The sequence below is a fragment of the Mustelus asterias genome, chromosome 18, assembly GCF_964213995.1.
Source record: "Mustelus asterias chromosome 18, sMusAst1.hap1.1, whole genome shotgun sequence".
Lineage (NCBI taxonomy): Eukaryota > Metazoa > Chordata > Chondrichthyes > Carcharhiniformes > Triakidae > Mustelus > Mustelus asterias.
In genome coordinates, this window is record NC_135818.1 from 57,039,135 (window position 1) to 57,062,728 (window position 23,594).

The 23,594-nt window shown below is 38.7% G+C and overlaps 1 protein-coding gene across 10 annotated transcripts in view; it reads left to right on the forward strand.

The window, feature by feature from the left end:
* The window catches only part of ppp1r13bb (protein phosphatase 1, regulatory subunit 13Bb), a 102,369-nt gene that overhangs the window by 67,812 nt on the left and 10,963 nt on the right, over nt 1-23,594 (forward strand). The window contains exons 8-14 of one of the 10 annotated variants that reach the window (XM_078234031.1): nt 276-440; nt 1,699-1,900; nt 13,535-13,690; nt 14,059-14,172; nt 19,091-19,266; nt 20,975-21,500; nt 22,401-23,137. In XM_078234031.1, the coding sequence (XP_078090157.1) occupies nt 276-440; nt 1,699-1,900; nt 13,535-13,690; nt 14,059-14,172; nt 19,091-19,266; nt 20,975-21,500; nt 22,401-23,137 (2,076 nt within the window). The remainder of the gene's footprint in view (nt 1-275; nt 441-1,698; nt 1,901-13,534; nt 13,691-14,058; nt 14,173-19,090; nt 19,267-20,974; nt 21,501-22,400; nt 23,138-23,594) is intronic. The other 9 variants (XM_078234033.1, XM_078234035.1, XM_078234032.1 and 6 more) reach the window with 9 other exon arrangements.

The window sequence follows — 23,594 nt, forward strand, 5'->3', positions numbered from 1 at the left end:
ATTAGGAAGACCAATTATTTAAAAAAAGTCATCCTGGCATCCAGCCTCACCAATCTGGCAGCTTCAATTTGGGGTTGGCACTAGCTGCACAACACCAACGTGCTGGGAGCCAGCACCATTAGCATAGGTTTCACACAACAGAAAAGCAGCAATAGAGAAGTTTGACACTCCCTAACTTTCCCTGACCAGCTAAAGAAACTTGAGCTTGAGAAAGAGTTTAGAAACAGATTATAACACCAAACATTTTCACACTATGGATTTACTGTCCTTTTTAGATTCGCAATAAGCTTAATCAAGAGCAAAATACTAAACTTCAACATCAAAAGGAACTGCTTAACAAGCGTAACGTGGAAGTGACTATGATGGACAAAAGAATCAGTGAACTTCGTGAACGCTTGTGGAAGAAGAAATCTGATGCACGTCAAAAGGAAAACATCCCTGTATGAAGCTGATTTCTATTTTTAAATCTAACATTTTGCTTGTAATTGAACAAATTGTGCGCAGTTCTGCAATGAAAGAACTTCAATTCTGAACTGCTCTGTTTTGTGTTTACAATACCCTTTTTAGTAGATTTGATTTTTACTTTTATTGTGGATACTCATTTTCTAAGAGGTGAAGATTTAACTAATTTTATTTTGTTAACAAGTAAGTGATAATACTATGGTATATTGTTACATCTTTTGTTTTCCTGTGAGCTATTGTGATAAAATATTGACGGTGGAATCACTTTATCATCTGTATAATTGAAAATTATCTATTGTGCATTATTAGTCTCATCTTTCAAGGCATCACATCTAACAAGTGTCCACAGGGCAAAGAACACAAGCAGCTCAGATAACTTTTTTAAGTTATCTGTGCTGATTGGTTCGCATTTAGTCATTGGACATTCAAGCCAATCAGAAGCCAATTCCATTCTCTAGGTAGGTAGGAAAGTTCAGCAAATAGTGATGGCAAGACCAACCAAAATCATCATTTTTCCCAAAGTGGTAGTATTTACAAATTAACTGCATAAAACCAAGTAATTACTTTGTGAAATGACATTGTTTCTTCAGCCAGTCTGAAATACTGGAATTTATAACATACACTTATGACTATTATATGTTTATGTAGACAATGGGAAAATTCCTGGCTTGGCCACCTGTATGTCTCTCCTTGTCCTCACTGCAGCTGTTGCCATCACTGTCTACATATCTTGCTTCTTCCAGTGATTACCAGCCACAGATCAATTCCCTGCTAGGCCATTGGATTTGCATTCGAAGACCAATGTACTGCACTATTGTGCCTAATGTTATTCATTTCAATATCTCTTAAACTGCAGTAATTTATTCCTATTTTTCTTTAAATTGATACCTGTTTCTGATCACTTTCATATATCCGTATGACTGTGGGCAGCAATTGTTGCAGCTATCCATTCTTGCTTGTTAACTTCACTTTTTTATGTTCAAGCCCACTGAAATTTTTTTAAACTATTAAATCCTACTGGACACCCAACATTCCTGGTTTCCCCCCACCTCCCTCCCATCCTCCCACAATACCATATATTCCAGCTCATTGTAACAGGAGATCTGCTAGTTGCCATACATGTTCATTAACTTTGTCAAAAAAATTTATGAGAATGCAAGTCTACTGTGGTAGAGCAGTTAACTTTTTTTTTCATACCTGATATTGATTATTTAACAAACCTGCTTTTCCCTTTAGCAGCTGAATCGAGTTAATGGCACACCAGTGCCACAGACGCACTCTAATACCTCCGGTCGTGTTGCTGCTGTGGGACCCTACATCCAAGTTTCTACTGCAACTAGACCAGAAGGTAACCTGTCATCACCAGGAGAGATCTTGAAACCTCAGTCACTGACTGTATCTAGCAGTGGTGGCTATGTTGTGACTAGAGCAAAATCTGGTAAGCAGTGGAGTAAGTTGCTGTTTAAAAGAAAAACAATGCTCCTGTTGTGAGAGAGGTTAACTTAATTAAGAAAGGCGGAAAATATTGAATAAAAGCTTAACCCACAGATCAGATTGAAATAAATTATGGATTAAGCAATAGGGAATTACATGTGTTCCTGAGTAAAATATTGTTGATTCACAGTAGATGTAAAATAGGAATCTTTGGCTATACTTTTGTCAATTTAATCTATATTGTTTCTGGCTCCCCTCATTCACAGTTAGTGTAGAATATTCTGTATCTCAAAAGTTTTTCTTAAATGAACCTATTAAAAAGCAACCTATTCTCTGGTTTCTGAATTCTGCTTTTGGATAATGAGGTGTGAATGCAATCACTTTATTTCCTCCGTATGACCCTTCTATCTTTTTTGAAATAAGTAATGAACTATGAAGTGAATTGTCGGCAATACCTGGATATGCATGGTGCAGCATATTGGAAGACTAATGTACTGCACTAATATTGTATCTAATGTTATTTATTTTAATACTCAAACTATGGCAATTTATTCCAATTTTTCTTGAAGCTAATGCCCCTTTCTGTTTGCCTTTATGTATCTTATGATTGTTACATAATCAGTTGTTGTAGCTATCCAGAAAATTTGCATTGTCAAAACATACAGTTACATCTACCAGTGTGCCATAACACACATCTAACAGCAATCTCACAATTTATGCTCTACTTTCCTCAAAAGGCAAAACATTACTTGGGTGTCAGCCATGCCTCTCAACTTGTTTGCTTTATAATCCGAGCATCCTTATGTTAAATAAGGAATAGGCCTAAATTTTGCAGTCCCTGTCTGCACCACAGTTCACAAAGATCTTGGTCAACCTTTGCATCAATTCCACATTCCCACCCTATCCACATTCCCACCCTATCCACATGCCTTGATTCCCTGAGAGCCCAAAAATCTAGCATTCCCAACCTTGGGTATACTCTCACTGAGCTTTACAGTGCAATGAGTAGAGAATTCCAAAGATTCACAGCCCTCCGAGAAGAAATTCTTCTTGTAGCATGTCTGTGCTGAGACTATGACCTCTAGTTCTATATTGTTGAGCTGGATTAACATCACCTCCAAATCTACCTTGTCACCTCCTTTCTGAATTTTATGCATCTCCATGAGATCATCTACATAACATAAGAAATAGAAGCCAGGAGTAGGCCATTTGGCCCCATGAACCTGCTTTACCATTCAAAAGGTTATGCCCGATCTAATTATGGCCTTAACTTCACTCTCCTGCCTTCCCCCGTAATCCTTGACTCTATTGTCAATCAAAAATCTAACTTGGCCTTGAACATATTCAATTACCCAGTCTCCATGGCTCACTGGGAAAGAGAATTCCAAACTCTAATGATTCTTTGAGAGATAAAATGAAAGATCCCTTTTTTAAACTGAGCTCCCTAGTTCTAGATTCTGCCACAGGGGAAAAAACATTCTCTCAGCATCTAATCTGCCAAGCACCCTCAGAACTTTATAAGTTTTAATAAGATCACCTCATTCTCCTAAACTGGTGTGAGTATAGGCCAAATCTGCTTAACCTTTCCCCATAATATAAAAAACCCTAATTCCTAGTGAACCTTCTCTGAACTGCTTCTAATGCAAGTATGTCTCTGCTTGGGTAAGTTGATCAAAACTGCACACACTACTAGAGATGTGATCTCACTACTGCCCTATACGGATGTTGCAAGACTTTCCTACTTTTATACTCTGTCCCCCTTTTGCATTAAAGGCCAACATTTTGTTTGTCTTCCAAATTACTTGCTATGTATGTATGCATGCAGACTTTTCATGTGTAAGGACACCCAGATTCCTCTTTATGATATTTTGTAGTCTCTCCATTTAAACGTTATATTCTTTTTGCCAAAATTGACAAGTTCACATTTTCATCATTATGCTTCATCAGCCAATTTTTTGCCCACTCACTTAATCTATCTGTATCCCTTTGCAGACTCTTTGTATCCTCTTCACAGCTTGCTTTTCTGCCTACTTCCGTATATTCAGCAAATTTGGCTACAATACAGTTGCTCCCTTCATCCAAGTCTTTAATTTTCATATAATATTGATAGCTAGTTGAAGCCCAGCACAGATACTTGTAGCACTCCACTAGTTACAGTTTGCCATCTTGTAAATGACCCATTTATCCCAATTCTCTGTTTCCTGTTGGTTGGCAACTCCTGTATTCATGCTGATATGATCTTGGGATTGATGTAAGTTCTTACCTTGTGTAGAAACATTTTATTTGACATCTAATTGAACACTTTTTTTGAAATCCAAATGCGTATCAACTGGTTCCTCTTTCTCCACTCTGCTTGTTATATCCTCAAAGGACTCTAATAAATTTCCCTTTCACAAAACCATGTTGATACTGGCTGATAGCATTATGATTCTCTATCTGTCCCACTACTACCTCCTTAATAATGGATTTTAGCATTTTCCCAGTGACAGGCATTAGGCTAACCAGCCTAGAATTTCCTGCTTTATTTCTCTCCTTTCTTGAACAGAGGTATTGCATTTGTGGTTTTGCAATCTGTTGGGACCTTGCCAGAATCTAGGGAATTTTGGAAGATTGCAACAAATGCATCAACCATCCAGGCAGCCACTTCTTTTAAGACCGTTGGTGCAGGCCATCAGGTCCAGGGACTTGTCAGCCTTCCATTTGTTCCATTACTTTTCCCAGTTTTCTCCAGTGGTCGTAACTAGGTTCTTCCCTCCTTTTTGTCTTCAGGGATTTTCTATTATTCTGAGGATTTGTTTTATGTCTTCTGCTGATGAAGATGAATACAGAATATTTGTTCAAAGGCTCTGCCATTGCCTTGTTTCCAATTATTAGTTCCTCAGTCTCGCTCTCAAGGGACCAATATTTGCATCCTTCTAAACTCCGGAGAATAATAACTAATTCTACTCAATATTTTCTTATACCCCATCCTTCCCATCCAAGTCATCAATCCAGTTAATTTCTGGGCTGGACATCCTCTTAACTTGTGACCTGCAACATGTAAGTTTCTCACACAGTCCAATGGATTAAAAATACAAGTTTCAATAAATATAAAAAGACTATATTAAGAAATAGTCATGCAGATTGTCTACTTCTAAAAATATAGGGATAAAGATTGGTTAAGCATTGTTTTTTGCTGGGTTTGAGTTTTTCCTGTGAGTTTCACCACTCCAATCCCCCAAAGAATTGTTTGATTTTTGACTTTGGTTTTCTTTTCATTGCCTTTTGTCAGCTTAACTTTGTGGTAGCACTCTTGAGTGAGAGTTCAAGCTCCACAGAAGGCTGACAGTTCTTTCAACACTGAATAAGTGCTGCATTGTCAGAGTTGCCATCTTTCACATGCGACATTAAACTGTGGCCTATTTAGGTGCTGCATTTCCCTACGTAGTAATTGATTACAATTCAAAGAAAAAATTGTTGGTTGATGAAGCACTAGGACTTCCTGAGCAAGTGAAAGGTGTTATATAAATATTAGTTGTCTTTTAAACATATGTTAACATCGTCAACTTTGTGTTTCTTGCATTGAAGCTGATCATCTGTGTTGTTGCGCGTGAGAAACCAGGGCTGAATGTCATCTTCAGGTGGGGGGAGAATTAGACTGGGGTGTGTTTAGATGTATTCTGATTCCATTTTCTTTTGTATGACATGTTAATTTATTTTACACTTTGTAGTTTAACACCAAATTTAGGGAAGTAGTTAGCTGAAGCATAGAATTTTCTCGACAATACTATGACTGCACTTGCGGAATGGTGCCCCTCAAGCTATGTATAACCACTTGTATCTAATGGAGAGAGATGTCTATGGTCCTGTGTGGCTGTTGTTAATTAATTTTACATGTTGTGCAGATACGTCTCACAGCAGAGGTGCTGCAGCAGGAAGGTATAATTATAGTGGATTAAGTTTACATTCAGTTCCTATTTTTTAAATATGCATTATTTGGCTCATGAAAATCACAAGAACACCATTGTTATGGGGAGCAACAACTTTATTTTATACTATGAGAAGAGTGTGCCGATTGGTTGGCGAGTTGACTCTGGAAGATACGTTGCAATGGATAATGTACCAGTGGATGGTGACTGACAGTTAACTGCCATTATTTTTTTTTTAAATTAAACCAGACAGCTTGACTCTGATCAAGGCAATGCCCTGTGGAATGAATCAGTGAATGGCTATGTGTGTAATGTGTGAACATGTTCTTTCCATCTGCAAAGAACAGGGTACTATGTATTAATATATTTAGCTTCCAGTATTTGCAAATGCACCTCACTGTGAGCCTGACTGACTAGCTTAAATTGGTTGTTAGTGTTATTTTTTGCACAACAGAGGATTATTTAGCAAATGTTGTCCAATCATGGAATCAGGTCTAATGTTGGACACTGCTTTGAATTTTATAAACAGGGGTTGGAACGTTTCTAGCTTATTAACTAATGTTTCACTTCAAGCATAGCTATTTGTGCTGGATGATGATCTAGATCTGCCCCCATTGTGTGAATCAGTCAATTTATTGTGCTTATGAACTTGGCAATTCACACTGTTGAGTTCAGATTTAACAAGACTATTAATGCCCAAATTGATAGTGTTGCCATGGGATACTTCTAGACCCAACACTTGCTAACATCTTTGTTGGGTTCCATGGGAAACATGTCTTCAGTGAATTGACACCAAACCACCTTCCCATTGCATATTTCTGATGTGTATGATAAATTTGCTATATTTAAATTCATAAGCATGTCATAATTTCCTCGCGTGTCTTAATGGGCTCCATCCATCCTGTGCTCAAATTCACCTTTGAAATGGAGCAGTCAAATTAACACCTTTTCCTTGAAGTACTGGTTGAGAAATCTATCAGAGGGTCCTCTACCACGGCATACTGCAAACCTATCTTTATTGGTCAATACACATATTGGGATTCTTATAATTCACATGCTATAAGATTGGTCTAATCGATAACCTTGTAAATAGAGTTCAAGTCATTTGTTCACCATGCATGCTTGATGCTGAAATAGGGTCCATTGAAGACATTCTGTGGAATACAGCTGCCTTGATCAGATCATTTCGTGCTGTATATTGCACAAGCTTGTGAATGAATCCAAGGCCATCATGTTCAGCCCTGAAAAGTGCCCAGGCTATCTCAATCGCCTCAGAAGGGCAAGGTATCTGAAAGATTTGAGCAACAAGTGAAGCCAGATGTTTTGTGCTGCTACTATGCAGGAGCAGCATGAGTGGTATTCACCACTAATGAGATGCTGCTGTCGAGGCAAAAAGACATTCTGCCTATCACACAAATGAGTAATGTAGTATATGAATTTCAGTGCCAATGTGATGTTAGCTATGTAGGGTATCTGCCCCAAAGACTGGTGGATTGTATCAAACAGCATGTCCCTTCCACTGTTCACAATGGGCAAAGTACAGACCATACCTGACCAGCCCTTGCTTTCAAAATTCAGAACAGTTTAGATTCAGAACTTTAGATGTGATTCCACAATTGGACAACATTTGCTAAATAATCCTCAATGTGCTAAAAATTAAACTAATTTAAGATTGTCAGTCGGGCTTGTAGTTGCATCTACTGGAAGCAAATCACAATGTCCTGTTCTTTTCAGACAGAGCAGGTACATGCATTGCACCTGATTAGCTAAACAAAATAAGCAATGGTCATTCACTGGTTCATTATTCGGGTCAAAGCATTGCCCTATCAGAGTTAAACTGCCTGGTTTAAATTTCAAACCGTGCTTGGTCAGTCACCATCAACTAGCGCATTCTCCATGGCCAAGCCTCTGCCAATCAGAGTCCACTTGCATTGGTATTCTTGCAATTGCCCTGATGAATGCAAGATTAAATTTTTCGACAAAATCTCTACTTTTTAAATATAGATGTAGGAATCTATAACTTGGAATTATTTGACCAAAAGTAATTTTTTAAACTATGTACAGAGAAAACATTTGTATCTACACCTTGGACTGCAGCGGTTCAAGAAGGCAGCTCACCAGCATCTTCTCGAGGGATATCGGGGATGGGCAGTGAATGCTGGCCTAGCCAGCGATACCCACATCCAGTAAATTCTAAAAATTAAAAAAAAATTAAGTTTAGATTTGGGGTGTTTTATACAGTGTGTAGAACTGCAAACCACAGATACGTTAGACCTACATAATAGAAATCAGAGTGCTCCTGATTTTATATTAAAATTGGAAAAGCAGGAAATGCTCAGGCAGTATCTGTGGTGAGTGAGAGTTAAAATTCCAGATTGATCTTTCATCAGATCTGAGAAAAGTTAAAAATAGGTTTTGAGTGAAAGGGGTGAGGGTGGGAAAACGAACAAATAGGAAGGACTGTGAAAACAGGATAGATTAAATGGCAAGTGTTCGTGGTGTAATGTTGAAAGGAATGGTAAAGTAAAAACGAAAGATGTGTCTAGAAAGTGAGTGAATGACAATGATAAACAGCTGCCATTTGAAAGGAAGGAGGAGAAAAAAACCAAAGCCCCAAAATGGAGGAAGAGGTTATGGTCTGAAATTGTTGTGACGTGCCGAATCGAAAGTTTAGGTGCCATTGGTCAAACTTACATTGAGCTTCATTGGAATTCTGCAAGATGATGACAGATCAGCATTAGAGCAAGGTGGAGAATTAAAATAAAAGGCTACTGGAAGCTATGCTTGCAGATTAAATGTAAGGTGGTCACCCAATCTGCATTTTGTCGTCTTGATGTAGAGCAGAATCTTTTGCAAGCAGTGAATACAGTACATACTCAATTGAAAGAAATATGCATAAATTGCTGTTGTACTAGGAAGGAAAGTCTGGGGCCAGGATGATAAAAGGTAAAAGAACAGATTTTGTATGTTCTACACTTGCATAGATATGTGACATAGAACAGGGAGAGGTTTTTGGGAGATTAGAGATTTTTGCAATATTTGAAATTTGGTTAGGGTTTTACAGAGGGAATGGACCCTTCAAATGCTAAAAGCAGGTGGGAAAGGTGATTTTGGTGGTGAATTCAACCTGGGGGTGATAGGAACACTGCGATATAATTTGTTGGATATGCAGGCTGGTGGGATGGACAGTGAGGTCAAGGGGAGCCCTATTTTGAAGATGATCCGAAAATTGTCAATATTGTCATTGATGAGGAAGAAAACTAAACTGCAGGAAGATACCAGTAGACTGGTTCGGTGGGCATAAAATTGGCAAATGGAATTCAATCTGAAGAAATTAGGTAATTCATTTGGGGAGGGCAAACAATGCAAGCGAATACAATAGAGGTTATAGAATTCTAAAAAGTGTCGAGGAACATAGGGACCTTGGAGTGCATATCCTCTCTTCCTGAAGTTAACAAAACAGATGGATAAGGTGGTTAAAAAGACATACAAGATACATCTCTTTATTGTCTGAGGGATAGGGCGTAAGAGCAGCATAGGGAGGATATGCTAGAACTGCAGAGACCACTATTTAGTTCACAGTTAGAATACTCCATACAGTTCAGGGTATTGCGTTACAGGAAGGATGTGATCACAATAGAGAGGATGCTGAGGAGGGTTAAGAGGATGTTGCCAAAAATTTTAGCTATTGAGAAAAGATTGGATAGGCTGGGATTGTTTTCTTTGGAATAATGGAGACTGAGATTTCGTTAAAGTGTATAAAATTGAGAGGTCAATAACCTAGTGATGTAGATTTTAAATGATTGGTAGAAAGAGTATTTTTTGTAACTGAGGTTATTTAAATTTACCAATCACCAGTCAACTATTGAGTTCACAATACAAAATTGCTGTTCATTTGGCATAAAATTGGCAATTTCACTCAAGGGACTGAGGAATAGCTAATGTTGCAATTTAGAGTAATAAGGCTGGGCGTGTAAGTTGGGAGGAAGTGCAGAAGTTTTATTCTTCAAAATTGTGCTGCACCAAATCCACAAATTCTTGACGCCATTTGGTACTGAAACGTAGAATTCCTTCAATGCAGAAGGAGGTCATTCAGTTCATCGAGTCTGCAACGGCTCTCCAAAAGAGAATCTTACCCAGGTGGACTCTCCCACCCTATCCCTTTAACCTATGGCTAATGCAAATAACTTGCAAATTTTTGGACACCTACGGGGCAATTTAGCATGGCCAGTCCACCTAACCTGCACATCTTTGGACTATGGGAGCAAACCCACGCAGAGACAGGGAGAACATGCAAACTCCACACACGGTCACTCATAGCCGAAATCGAACTCTGGTCCTTGGCACTGAGACAACAGTGCTAACCATTGTGCCACTGTGCTGCTCAATAAAGAGGAAAATAGGAAAGAGTTCAATTTTGCTATAAAAATGTAGTTCATGGTTCATAGTAATATTTTAAAGGTAGTTTTTATTTCTGGGATGATAAAGTTTAATTGTAGAAAATGGGATAAATGCAACTATAGCAACTTGAAGAATATTCCACTTAAAAGTTGAGGCCATGTTAACAGCTAGAAAAGTAAGATCATAAAACAGCCTGTGGACTTGCTTCAGTGGGGAATTCGAGGTGAGGGCTGGAATTCTCCAGTCTTGCGTCCCGCTGCCAATGAGAACAGAGAATTTGGCACTTAACCAAATCTCCATTCACTGCAGTGGGACCGCAAAATCTCAGCTGCAGGTGAGGGTGGAGAATTCTGGCCGAGGTATGTATAACTGCTTGCAAAGTAATGCAGCCTAGAAAGTAGTTTTGCTTTGAAAGCTATAGTGGCAATTAATTTAAATTCCATGAGCTCTGGAAAGCTATGTTGTCATGGAAATGGGTGGAGCTCAAGTCCTAGAATTTCAGTTGATTAGTGTGTTTGCTGGAGGAGTGAGTTTTCTGTATCGGGGAAAAAGGCCATAGTAAAAAGGAGCTGCTGTTAGCAGACTAGACTTTAGGCAGCAAAAATGTTGCCATTAGTTGCCTCTTGTGTGCTTGGGGCTCAGAAGAAGTCCCAGGAGTTGTTTGATAGCTCTGCGCAGTTAGAGGTCGGGAGAAGCCCTGAAGCCTCGGCCTCAGGAGCTGAGAGGTTGGCATAAGGTCACTGGCTCCGTGCTAAAAGAGTTGGGACATAGAACAAGCTCCGAGACCTATTTATATTTTGGCGTAGCTAAGGAACTTGGTGAAATTCAAACTAGTGCCAGCTCAGTGAAGCTAACCGCAGTCGGTAAGGATAGGCAACAACACCACCTCCACGATCATCCTCAACACCGGGACTCTGCAAGGCTGTACCCTCAGCCTCTTACTATCCTCCTTGTTCACCTCTGATTGCATGGCCAAATTCCCCTCCAACTTGATTTTCAAGATTGCTGATAACACGACCGTTGTTGGTTAGATCTCAAATAATGACGAGACACAGTACAGGAAAGAGCAAGAGAATCTGGTGAACTGGTGCAAGACAAAAATCTTTCCCTCAATGTCAACAAAACGAAGGAAATCGTCATCAACGTCAGGAAGCATAGTGGAGGGCATGCCCCTGTCTACACCAATGGGGACGAAGTAGAAATGGTCGAGAGCTTCAAGATTTTAGGTGTCCAGATCACCACCAACCTGTCCTAGTCTCTCCATGCAGATCCTATAGTTAAGAAAGCCCACCAATGCCTCTACTTTCTCAGGAGACTTAGGAAATTTGGCATGTCTGCAGATGCAACATAGAAAGCATTCTTTCCAGTTGTATCATGCCTTGGTTTGGCTCCTGCTCTGTCCAAGACTGCAATAAATTACAAAGGGTCGTGAACGAAGCCCAATCCATCATTCAAACCAACCTCCCATCCATTGACGCTGTCTACACTTCCCACTGCCTTGGAAAAGCACCTTCCTGTCTTCCATCGGGAAAAAGATACAAAAGTCTGAGGACACATACCAAACGACTCAAAAACAGCTTCTTCCTTGCTGCCATCAGACTTTTGATCTTTCTCTATACCCTAGCCATGACTGTAACACTACATTCTGCACTCCTTTCCTTCCCTATGTACAGTATGCTTTGTATAGCACACAAAAAACAATACTTTTCACTATATGCAAATATATATTTAAAGAAATGCTTCTAAAGAACTGAAATTGCACTCGTAAGTAGAGACTAGAGTGTCAGCTTGAAAATTCGGGCAAATGCAGAATCAGGAAATGAGATCAAAATCCTGGGAGATGTGTAGGCTTTGACAGGTCCGAGCTGGAGCAGCTTTGAAAGAATTCAGTGTCTTGGCCTTCGAAAGTGAAAAGTTTAGAATCACTCATGAGGGAGACAGATTTTCAGAGATTGGTTGATGACTCAGTGTTTACTGACATCTGGTAGGTTGCTGCAAAATCCATTGGATTTTGTAAAGTGTGTGTTTGATCACAATTTTCCTGTTAATTCATATGCACTTAATAATCTTGAATGTTAAGAATATAAAATCAACATTGTAAATGGTTTTATATTTTTGACATTGTACACTAAAGTTTATTTTTGTTTGTTTAGAACCTGTGGAAAGAGAGATTATTTCTTGAATGGGTGTAAATTGGGAGAGTTTGTACTCGACGAGACCTTGGAGTCCTCCTGCATCAGTCGCTGAAAGTAAGCATGCAGGTACAGCAGGCAGTAAAGAAGGCAAATGATATGTTGGCCTTCATAGCAAGAGGATTTGAGTATAAGGATAAGGATGTTTTGCTGCAGTTGTATAGGGCGTTGGTGAGGCCACACCTGGAGTATTGTGTGCAATTTGGTGTCCTTATCTGAGGAAGGATATCCTTGCTATAGAGGAAGTACAGCGAAGGTTTACCAGGCTGATTCCTGGGGTGGCAGATCTGTCATATGAGGAGAGACTAAGTTGTTTAGGATTATATTCGCTGGAGTTTAGAAGTGTGGGAGGGGACCTCATAGAAACTTATAAAATTCTAACAAGGTTAGGGTAGATTCAGAAAGAATGTTCCCAATGGTGGGAGAGACCAGAACTAGGGGTCATAGTTTAAGAATAAAGGGACTTTTAGAACTGAGGTGAGGAGAAATTTCTTCACCCAGAGGGTGGTGAATGAGTGGAATTCACTACCACAGAATGTAGTTGAGGCCAAATGTTGTCTGATTTCAAGAAGAATTTAGATATAGTTCTTGATGCTAAGGGGATCAGGATATTGAGTTTGATGATCAGCCATGATCAAAATGAATGGCGGCGCAGGTTAGAAGAGTGGAATGGCCTTCACCTGCTTCTAGTTTCTATGTTTCTATGAATTTTGTGGATTCTCTTAGCAAGTTTCTTGAATCTTAAACTTTGGCTACTTTAAACAAAATGTTATTAATCCCTAACCGGATCTTACAAAAGCTTGGGAGTTTGGTCTGGGATCATAATTTCTTAGCACTAATTCCCTCCTCTGAAAGAGTTCAGAAGTGATCTTATTTTCAGACTGTTGTAGCATCCTATCTAAGTGTTTCGTTCTTTCAGGGTGTCATCTTATACCAGCTGTTGGTATGCTACTAAGTTGGGAAGTACTTGAGATCACATTTTTAGTGTGCCGTATTTAGAATTTATAACTTAATATTTCAGATTTCTTCTAACTTCCTTTTTATGTTTAATTTACTGTCTTATTTTGTGTTCTTGTTTCTCTTTTGCTTTACTACTGGGTCCTTCAATGACTCACTTTGCTTTGACTTCTTGGACAGAATCAGATGGCAGTTTGAAAAAACCTCCAGGGATTTGGAAAGTTTCTGATTTAGACATCATAGTGGATCCTGTTTTAATTTCTTCTACTGCCTCTCTAAAGTCTCCAGATCATAGTGTGAACCACTTGGCAGCTTCTGTTCCTGACAAACTACATTGTGAGTCTGTGGAACTGTTACTGACTTTGCTTAAAGGACATTTTCTGCTGTATGCTTTAAGCTTGCATAAAACAATCATTCTGCTTGCCTTAGAAGTGACATTTGGAAAATTCCTGGTTACATTTAATATTTTTGTTGCAAAATAATCCTATGAATCTATTGTAAATACAAGTGAGTGTTGTGCAGCCAAATGTAGATACAAATAAACATAATGGTAGAGCTAAATGTTCATGTTGTATGTTTTCAATCAAAAAGCACTAAATGATGAAATTTTAATCTTGTTTTTAAAAATGCATCTAATATTTAAAATTTAAACCTAATGCTTTCTACAATTATCTGTCTTCTATTTTCTGTTCCATTATACATAGATGAAATGCTTAGACACAAGCTGACCGGCTCCTGGGTGGTGTCTAATTTGGATGTGGGTCTTGACTCTGGTTCATCCTTGCATCTTAAAAACTATGAAAGCAGATGCTTGGGTTGTACGTCTTTATACAGTTCTGCTTTATTGAATAGACTGATGTAATTTGTTATAATTTTGAATGCAACAAGCCCCTAATAATGCATCCCTAATTAAATCTGGCATCCTGTTTAAGGGTTTTTTAATCTAATCACATTTAGTACATCTAACTGATGCATGTGTTTGTATATGCCTGGTGCATGAAGTTTCCTTTTATGATTGACTGTTCAAAACTGAATGAAATCTTTTCACCTGTTTTAACTCCTCAAAACTGAATATTCAGTGATTATAATAGCCTACCATTGATTGTAATGGTCTAATGGTATAAAATATTACAAATTCTTTCATGCTTCCCCAAATGTAATGTTACAGTAATTTTGGAAAGGCCATGAACAATTCTGCAGTAGTTGATAGTAATGCAAAGTCACAGTTTTATATAATTGCAATAGATCTATTTGTGATTAGGTTTTCTTTATGGAAAACCTGAAGATGGACTGAAAGGTTTTTCTCCTTTATGTTTATCTTGCCAATGGTCAATATAATTGTTGTTTATGTTGGTCTACTAGGAAGCTCTTTTTTTTCATTTTTTAAAAGAGAAGTTGTCGTCTTCTCCCATTTTAAATCAAGATCTTGTGAAAGCAATATTTGTGATTGAAATTCTATAATGTTGAACTTATCAGGCATTTAAAGATTTTTTTCTTTTAAACTTCCACAGACACACTTCAACGTAATGCAGAATGTTTTAAAACTTTTAAATTTACATGCAAGAACAGGGAAAGTTGATTTTTAATTGCAAAAATTCCTTCTAGCTTGACGATCTTTTATAAAATAAATAAAAATCCCATCCAAGGAACAAAATGAGTTCACAAATCAAAATAGTCCAGAAGTTAAAATTTGATTTTATGAAATAGTCACAATACATCTATAAGTAAACAACCAAACAATTTTTAATAGGCTGGGTTGTGTTTAAACAACCCATGCAGTGAACTGGTGGTTAAGTGGCGCATTGTTAAATTTGCCATAACCGAAACTGATGGATTTAAATGTAAAACTTCCCATGGATAATTGAATTATGAATTAACACATTATGTAGTGCCAAATAAAGTGAACTGATGCTTTCAGAAATGGATGATGAGCGGAAAATTGGAAGAATTAGCTGATGTAGAGTTTCTTTTAATTAAGTTTCCTTTCTTACACTTTGCTGAGAACCAATTGTGGCATTGTAAACAAATAGAATATATGCTTTACACTTTGTGATGTATGATAAAATTGTGGCGTAAAACATTCAAATATATTGCTAATTTTGAATTAAGATAGTGTTAAAGGAATCATTTTTACATTTCTGCACAAACTTAAAACTTCTGTCGTTAAATAGGATAAGTTTTTTGAATTTGGAAAAGTAATCATGTTTTTATGAGCTACCTTATAGAAGAATAGAAAAGTAACAGCGCAGGAGGAGGCCATTAGGCTCATCTTGTCCATGTCAGCCCGAGGATACCCATGTGCCCTTTCTAATCCCACCTTCCTGCACCTGGCCCATAGCCCTGTTGCTTACAACACTTAATGTGCAGATCCAGGTACTTTTTAAAAAGAGTTTAGGGTCTCTGTCTCCATCACCAATTCCGGCAGCGAATTCCAGACACCCACTATCCGAAATTTTGCAAAGCACTGTTTTTCCATTTGATAGCCACCATTGTTCCATTCCCTAGCAAGTCGATGAGTTGGTGACCTATTCTCTGCTGCTGCTAAAATGTAGCCACCACAGAGGCATGGAAGTAATTGTGGAATGATGTGCTGCCCATTTTATTTCCCTATGGACCTGTTAAGTTCAGAAATTCACGTTGAGAACATTAGAAATATATAAGCCACAGAAGGAGACCATTTGGTCCACTGTGTCCATGCCAACTGGAAAAGAGTTATCCAGTCTAACCACAACTTCCAGCTCGTGATCTGTAGCACTATAGATTACTGCATTTCAAGTGCTCAATAAATGAGATGAGTATTTCTGCCCTTTCAGACAGTGAGTTTGAGACCTCTCCTGGATAAAAGAATTACACCTAAATTCCCCTCTATCCATCCACCAATTATTTGAAATCCATACCTGCTGGTTATTAATCTCTCTGCTAAAAGAATTAGATCTTTCCTATGCATCTCAATGAAATTTCCTTGGCTTGCTCTGCTCCAAGGAAAACAAGCCCAGCCAATTGCATCTTTATTCATCCATAGATGCAGCATTCCTAGGAATGCCCTTGCGTCTCTACTGTACCTTCTCTAGTATGATCAGATCCTTGCTGTAATCAGGTGACCAGAACTTAAGCAGTACTTTAGCTATAGTCTGAATGGTGCTCACACAACATTCCCTGCTCCAACACAAAAGGAAAGAATCCCCTATGCCTTGTTGATCACTTTAACTACCTGTCCTGTTACCTTCAGATATCAGTAGTCATACACTCCAAGATCCCCCTGTTCCTCTACACTTTTCAGAAACTTACTGTGAGAAAATGAGATTTCTCAATTTTTTTTGATATCACCATCATTTACTGTGAAAAAAGGCTTATGTGTTTGAGTATGGACGTGTCTGGTTTTAATTAAACTGAAGACAGTTAGACTGCAAGGGTTGAAACATCAACAAGAGGTAGATGAGGAGGCAAGTGGTTGAAGTGGAAATGGAGTGCCAGGAAGGCAGTATGAATAAGTGATTTAGAGTTAACTTGTATTTCAAAAGGAAGATATACAATTGGGTGATCTTAAATTGGTGAGGTTTATTTTCTTTAAAAAGTAGCCATAAAATAACATGAAAGATTGTTAAATTTTGGGAAAAGGCAAGTGCATGGTCAAAGGGGGAAAAACATGTTTGAAGATAAATTGATGATAGTGTGGCTATGAGATCCTGCCAAGATGGTGTGTGCTGGAGACAGACTTGTGAAAAATCCGTTGCCATCACTCTCAGAAAAGGTGTTTTTTGTCTACAAGGCTGTTGAGACAAATTATGGCATCCCAGTATCCCATACCAATCCCAGTAAGATTTCTGTATAGCAGCAGAACATTTTGTAGTAACATTACTGGATTTTTAAAAATAGATTAAACATCTATGAGGACTGTTGCCACCAAAAGGGAGTTTAGCTCTGAGTTTACTTAAAGCCAGAATATTGTGGGAAAAGTTTTTGTAAAGTACTATTAACTGTGTAAAGGTGTTCTTGTGTCTTTAAGTGATGTTTTTTTCCCCCTTTGTTGTGATAAATGTTTAAATTTAACATTTAAAATATTCACAAGTAGTCTGAAATGTACTTCTCTTGACTTCAGATACCTCCTCACAACATGTGCTTGTTCAAGTTTCCCTTTGGGCAACCTGGCACTTAACATAGCCTTGTTTATCCTTTCCAAATGCACTACCTCACACTTCTATGGAATCCATTAACCACTTTTCTACATCTGACCAGTCTGTGGATATCTTCCTACAGACTGCAGCTTTTTCCCCCCACTTTTACCCCTTGGCTAATTTTCATATCCCAATTATACTCCATACATTTCAGTCTGAATCATTAATACGTATAACATGTACTTAGAGACCAAGTACTGAGCCCTGTAGAATCTCAGTGGACACAGTAAGAAGTTTAACAACATCAGGTTAATGTCCAACAGGTTTATTTGGTAGCAAAAGCCACAAGCGTTCAGAGCCTTAAGCTCCTTCTTCAGGTGAGTGGGAATTCTGTTCACAATCTGTGGAAGCAGCTTTCCAGTCTTGAAAATGCCCTTTAACCAATACCCTATGCTTCCTGTCACAGAGCCAATTTTGGATCCAATTTGCTACTTTCTCTTGGATTCCATAGGCTTTTACATTTCTGATCAGCCTGCAATGGGGAACCTTTTCAAAAGCCTTTGTCGCTATGCAAACTACTTCAAACATGCTACCCTTATTGACCCACCTTGTTACTTCCTCAAAACCAGTCTTATCAAGTTTATTTAAAAATTACTTTCCCTTAACAAATCCATGCTGCCCCTAATTAATCCAAGTCCCTCTAAATGGTTAATTATACCTTGTCTCAGAATTTTTTCCAATAATTTGCCCACCACTGAGGTAATTGTCAACTGGCCTTTAATTACTTGGACTATTCCTTCCCAACAACTATGCAAGATTAGCAATCCTGTAGTCCTCCTCCACCGCACCTATGGTCAGAGAGGATTGAAAACTGATGGACAAAATCTCCGCTATTTCTTCTCTTGTTTCCTTTAACAACCTGTTCTACATTTCTTCTTGGCCTGGTGATTGATCTACTTTCAAGAATGCTAAAAATCTTAAACATAGGAAAGAAATATTGTCCCATCCAATATTTCACACTCCTTAACTGTAAGGTCTGCTTTGTCCATCTCTGGGAAATTTACCGAAGAAGACCCTAACTAACCACACCATATTACATTGTATTAAAATGCTGATCCATCAAGACTAAGTGAAGCTTAAATAAACAATTAGAGAAAATTATTTAGCCATTTTTGTTGTGATGATGTGTGTTGTGTGACAAGTAACGTGCAATAATAGTATTTAGAGGATCATTGCCTTTGGGGTATGTCAATTAACCAAATGAAGGCAATGGCAAACTACCACGGTGAAACTGCCAAGAAAACAGCTTGAGATCAAGTATTAGCAGTGAGCTTAGGCCCTGTCTTCAGACAGAGGACATATGACATATCTAATCAGTTTGTAACTAAACTCAACTACTTGCATGTGCCATGTGCATAGTAAAATAAAGAAATTATATTTCCACTTTGTCCCCAAAATGGCTGCAATGACTGTGCTTGAACAATAGTTGGTGCATTCTCTCCCTAACTCTGCCCTAATTGGAGTGACAGATTAGGTGATCAATTTAATCAAAATAAGTAGCTGTTTGAATCTTTTTAAATGGATTTATTAAATGTACTGCAATTTTTCATGTCCTAATTAGCTAACGATGGAAATTGGCCAGCACTCCCACAGGGATCTGTTACTACAGGGAAATCACCTACAACAGCAAACAATGACTGGAAGGAATCCAACATGGATACAGTTTTGAAACCCGGAGCTGGATCAAGTCAGGCCCTGTCCACTTCCTCAGCTATTTCAAGCAATGAAAAAATGGTGGTAGGTTTTGACAGTACTTCAAAATGTCTCTGATGATCCATTTGATATGAGGCGATCTTTCCCTATCTGATTTTAGTAAATTAATGTCAAGGTACAGTCAACTCTAGATGGCAGCCTGCCTGTACTTCTCCAGGACACAACATTAAATTTAGTTTGTTCTGAATCCAAAGTTTTAGTTTTTGAACATTTAACAGTATTCCTCTTTCATGAATAATATGAATATAGTGAAATATTTTTGTGGAAGATCAAGATAAGTTTAGGCAATTTATAGCCTTCCTGACTGAACATTGAGTTCATAGTACCTCTGCCCTTTTTTTGGGTCATGATGTGGAGATGCCGGCGTTGGACTGGGGTAAACACAGTAAGAAGTTTAACAACACTAGGTTAAAGTCCAACAGGTTTATTTGGTAGCAAAAGCCACACAAGCTTTCGGAGCTCTTAGCCCCTTCTTCAGGTGAGTGGGAATTCTGTTCACAAACAGAGCTTATAAAGACACAGACTCAATTTACATGAATAATGGTTGGAATGCGAATACTTACAACTAATCAAGTCTTTAAGAAACGAAACAATGTGAGTGGAGAGAGCATCAAGACAGGCTAAAAAGATGTGTATTGTCTCCAGACAAGACTATCTTGTCTGGAGACAATACACATCTTTTTAGCCTGTCTTGATGCTCTCTCCACACACATTGTTTTGTTTCTTAAAGACTTGATTAGTTGTAAGTATTCGCATTCCAACCATTATTCATGTAAATTGAGTCTGTGTCTTTATAAGCTGTTTGTGAACAGAATTCCCACTCACCTGAAGAAGGGGCTAAGAGCTCCGAAAGCTTGTGTGGCTTTTGCTACCAAATAAACCTGTTGGACTTTAACCTGGTGTTGTTAAACTTCTTACTTTTTTTGGGTGGCAGCTATAAATAGTAATTTGTTCCTATTCGCACCTTCTTTGGGCACATCTTTCGTGTGCACTGTGATTCCTTTTGTGATTTTAAGCTCCTGCCTTTCACTGTTTCACAGATCTTCCCATTTTGTCCTTTCCTCCACACCCCCCACCTTCCTCTCTCATACCACCCCTCTCTTCAGTCTTACTTTAAAACTGTTAGATCTCTCAGCATTCTTAGTGCACGTGACACAGTGGGTAGGATGGCACAGTAGTTAGCACTGCTGTCTTACAGCACCAGGGACCCAGGTTTGATTCCCAGCTTGGGTCACTCTGCGGAGTCTGCACGTTCACCCTGTGTCTGTGTGGGTTTCCTCTAGGTATTCCAGCTTCCTCCCACAGTCCGAAAGATGTGCTGCCCAGGTGCATTCCTCCCCATCTTCCAATCTTTCAGGTTGCTGTTCATTTTTAACCAATGGTTGAAAATTTCTTTGAATGTCTGCTAATTATGTTCTTATTTTTCAAATGTGGAATCTTCCAGTCCTTAGCATTTGGCCATGCTAAATTCTCCTTCAGTGTACCTGAACAAGTGCCAGAGTGTGAAACTAGGGGATTTTCACAGTAACTTCACTGCAGTGTTAATGTAAGGCTACCTGTCACACTAATAAGTAAACTTTAAACTTTCTGACGAAGGGTAAATGCCATGAAACTTTTTAAGTGCTTTATGTTTTTGAAACTGGCCATTAGTCACAAATTGGTTAGGTAAAGCTTTGTTTTGGAGATTATGATCTGATTATGAGTAGTTTTAACAATATCTTCTCTAATTTAGGGTATTGAAACAGGAAAAGTACCGCCATCAGTGCCAAGTGCAGTAAAGCAGCTGCCTCAGTCTTATGGATCTCACCCAAAATCTTCTCTCATGGCCATCGGTTCTACCAATTCACTGGAAAGAATGAAAGATAGCACTCAGCCTCGGCCTAATATGGGTTCAGTCTCCAACATAACCTCAGCAAATTGGCAGAGACCTATCCAGCTTTCGCAACCTGCAAGTACATTTCAAGCTAGTGCCTCACAACAAATTCAGCAGAGAATTACTGTGCCTCCAAGTCCTACTTATCAGCCAGCTGGTTCACCATTGTTTCCTGCTGGAGATAACAGACCTGATCCACCACTAGCTGTGGCGGTAAGGCCATTCTTAACTGATAAAGGTTCTCGACCTCAGTCTCCACGAAAAGGGCCTCAAACCGTGAATTCCAGTTCAATTTATTCTATGTATCTTCAGCAAGCTACTCCACCAAAGAATTATCAACAGGCTGCATATAACACCCTAAACAAAACTCATACTGTTAAAGCAAGTAAGTAATTTAACTTTAAATGCTTGATCAAAGCCATTAATAATTTGATAGCTTTTATAATATTGTGTCTGTCGTAAAGTATGCAGTCCTGCCATTTGCAGGGGTTATGTTCCGGCGCAAACTTGCAAACTGTGAGATCACAAACAACAAACATGTTTTATTAATTAGGTTCCAGCTATCCTACATTTTGATATATAAAGGATCAAAGGCAATAAAAACTATGCTCTTAGAGACATTTACTGGGGAAATTGTTTAATAAGACAAAACAAAAACCAATATAAAACTTGTACTTCACTTGAGAGTAGAGGTGGACTGTGATTAGGAATTCATTTTTTTAATTCATTCATGGGACATAGATGTCTCTGGTTGCCCAGTATTTATTGCCCATCCCTAGCTGCCCTTGAGAAGGTGGTGATGTATTGCCGCCTTGAGCGATTGATACAACTGAGTGGCTTGCTAGGCCATTTCAGAGGGCAGTTGAGAGTCAACCACATTGCTGTGGCTCTGGAATCACATGTAGGCCAGACCAGGTAAGGCTGACAGATTTCCTTCCCTGAAGGACATTAGTGAATTAAATATCAACAGCAGTGAACACCCATGTGCAGCAACAAAATGATTGCGTGCACTATCTAGTGCAGGAAATACATCATGGACACCTATAGTTATTTTTTAAACTTGCGCAGTTTTTCTTTTTTGGCATCTAAGTTAGCTTCTATTTTTTAACATTTAAAACTGCAGATAAATGAACATTTGGGCCCGCAATGGGCGATCTGGTGAGCAAAGACTTTTGCACGGAGAAGCAAATTTGCGAAAGAGCAAGTCATGATTGGTGGGAATTTGGTATAGTAAAGTATAACCATTGCTTTTGATTTAATAGAGGTTTCTGTTTTCCTTTTCTAGTGTATGGAAAGCCAGTATTGTCATCTGGATCTGGTTCTGCTTCCCCATCTCCTTTGCCTTTTGCTCATAATCAGCCTTTCCAAAGTTCCCATCCTCCGATCAGTGATGAAAACCAAACTAGTATTGAAAAAGACCCAGAGCATGAGAACTTGCCACCCGCCAACTCAAATGTTGAAAACATCCCACGACCTCTGAGTCCTACAAAATTATTGCCTATTGTGCACTCACCATTACGGTATCAAAGTGATGCTGATCTTGAAGCTCTAAGGAAGAAGCTGGCACATGCACCAAGACCCCTGAAGAAACGCAGTTCTATAACTGAGCCTGAAGGCCCAAGTGGACCAAATATACAGAAGTTACTCTATCAGCGTTTTAATACACTAGCTGGAGGTATGGATAACATGCCATTTTATCTCCCCAGTAACCAGCAGGACTACGTAGGTGCTTTAGCAGATGTTGATAATGGTAACACCAGCATCGTGGAGTCTGGTTCTGTGCAGCCTGAACCAACAACTCAGCCTGAAGTTCAACCATCATCGGATGCCAATGATAACCAGCTGCCTTCTCCACATTCTGAATTGATTCAGACAGATGACAATGAGATTCCTGCGACAATAGAGGACAATAACAATAATCCTGCTGTTGTTCAAACGGAGCAACTACCAAGCCCTTTGCCAGAGGTCATATCACCAGAGGAAGATGCTCCTCCACCACCTGCTGTGCCACTGCCCCCTCCTGTAAGTTTTATGTTCTTTGTATAAATTATAAACCAAGTAATATCAGTTGTATCATTGGGCTCTTTTTTCTAAAGCTCTATTTCCTGGGACTGAATAACATAGTAAATTATGATACTGTCCAACTAGTTTTAAATTGAACCCTCGATATTGGATGCAAATCTCTTATTGGCAAGAAATGCTGTATATGAAATTAGTTTAGATCGTTTCTGTTAGTTAATAAGACAACTCTGCCCCAAATTAGGCATTACATTGGGAATTTCTCTTAACTTGCATGTGAGTCTGATATGGGAAGTAGAATTGATGTAATAGAGGAGCTCTTCTGAGTTTTGGAGAAGTTAGAGCAAAGCTTAACTGCATTGCATCATGTGATATGTGGCTATCATTTTCGCAAGTTTTGTCCAAAACATTAGAAATCATCATCATCGCAGTTAATGAACATTATACTGGGAATTATGTC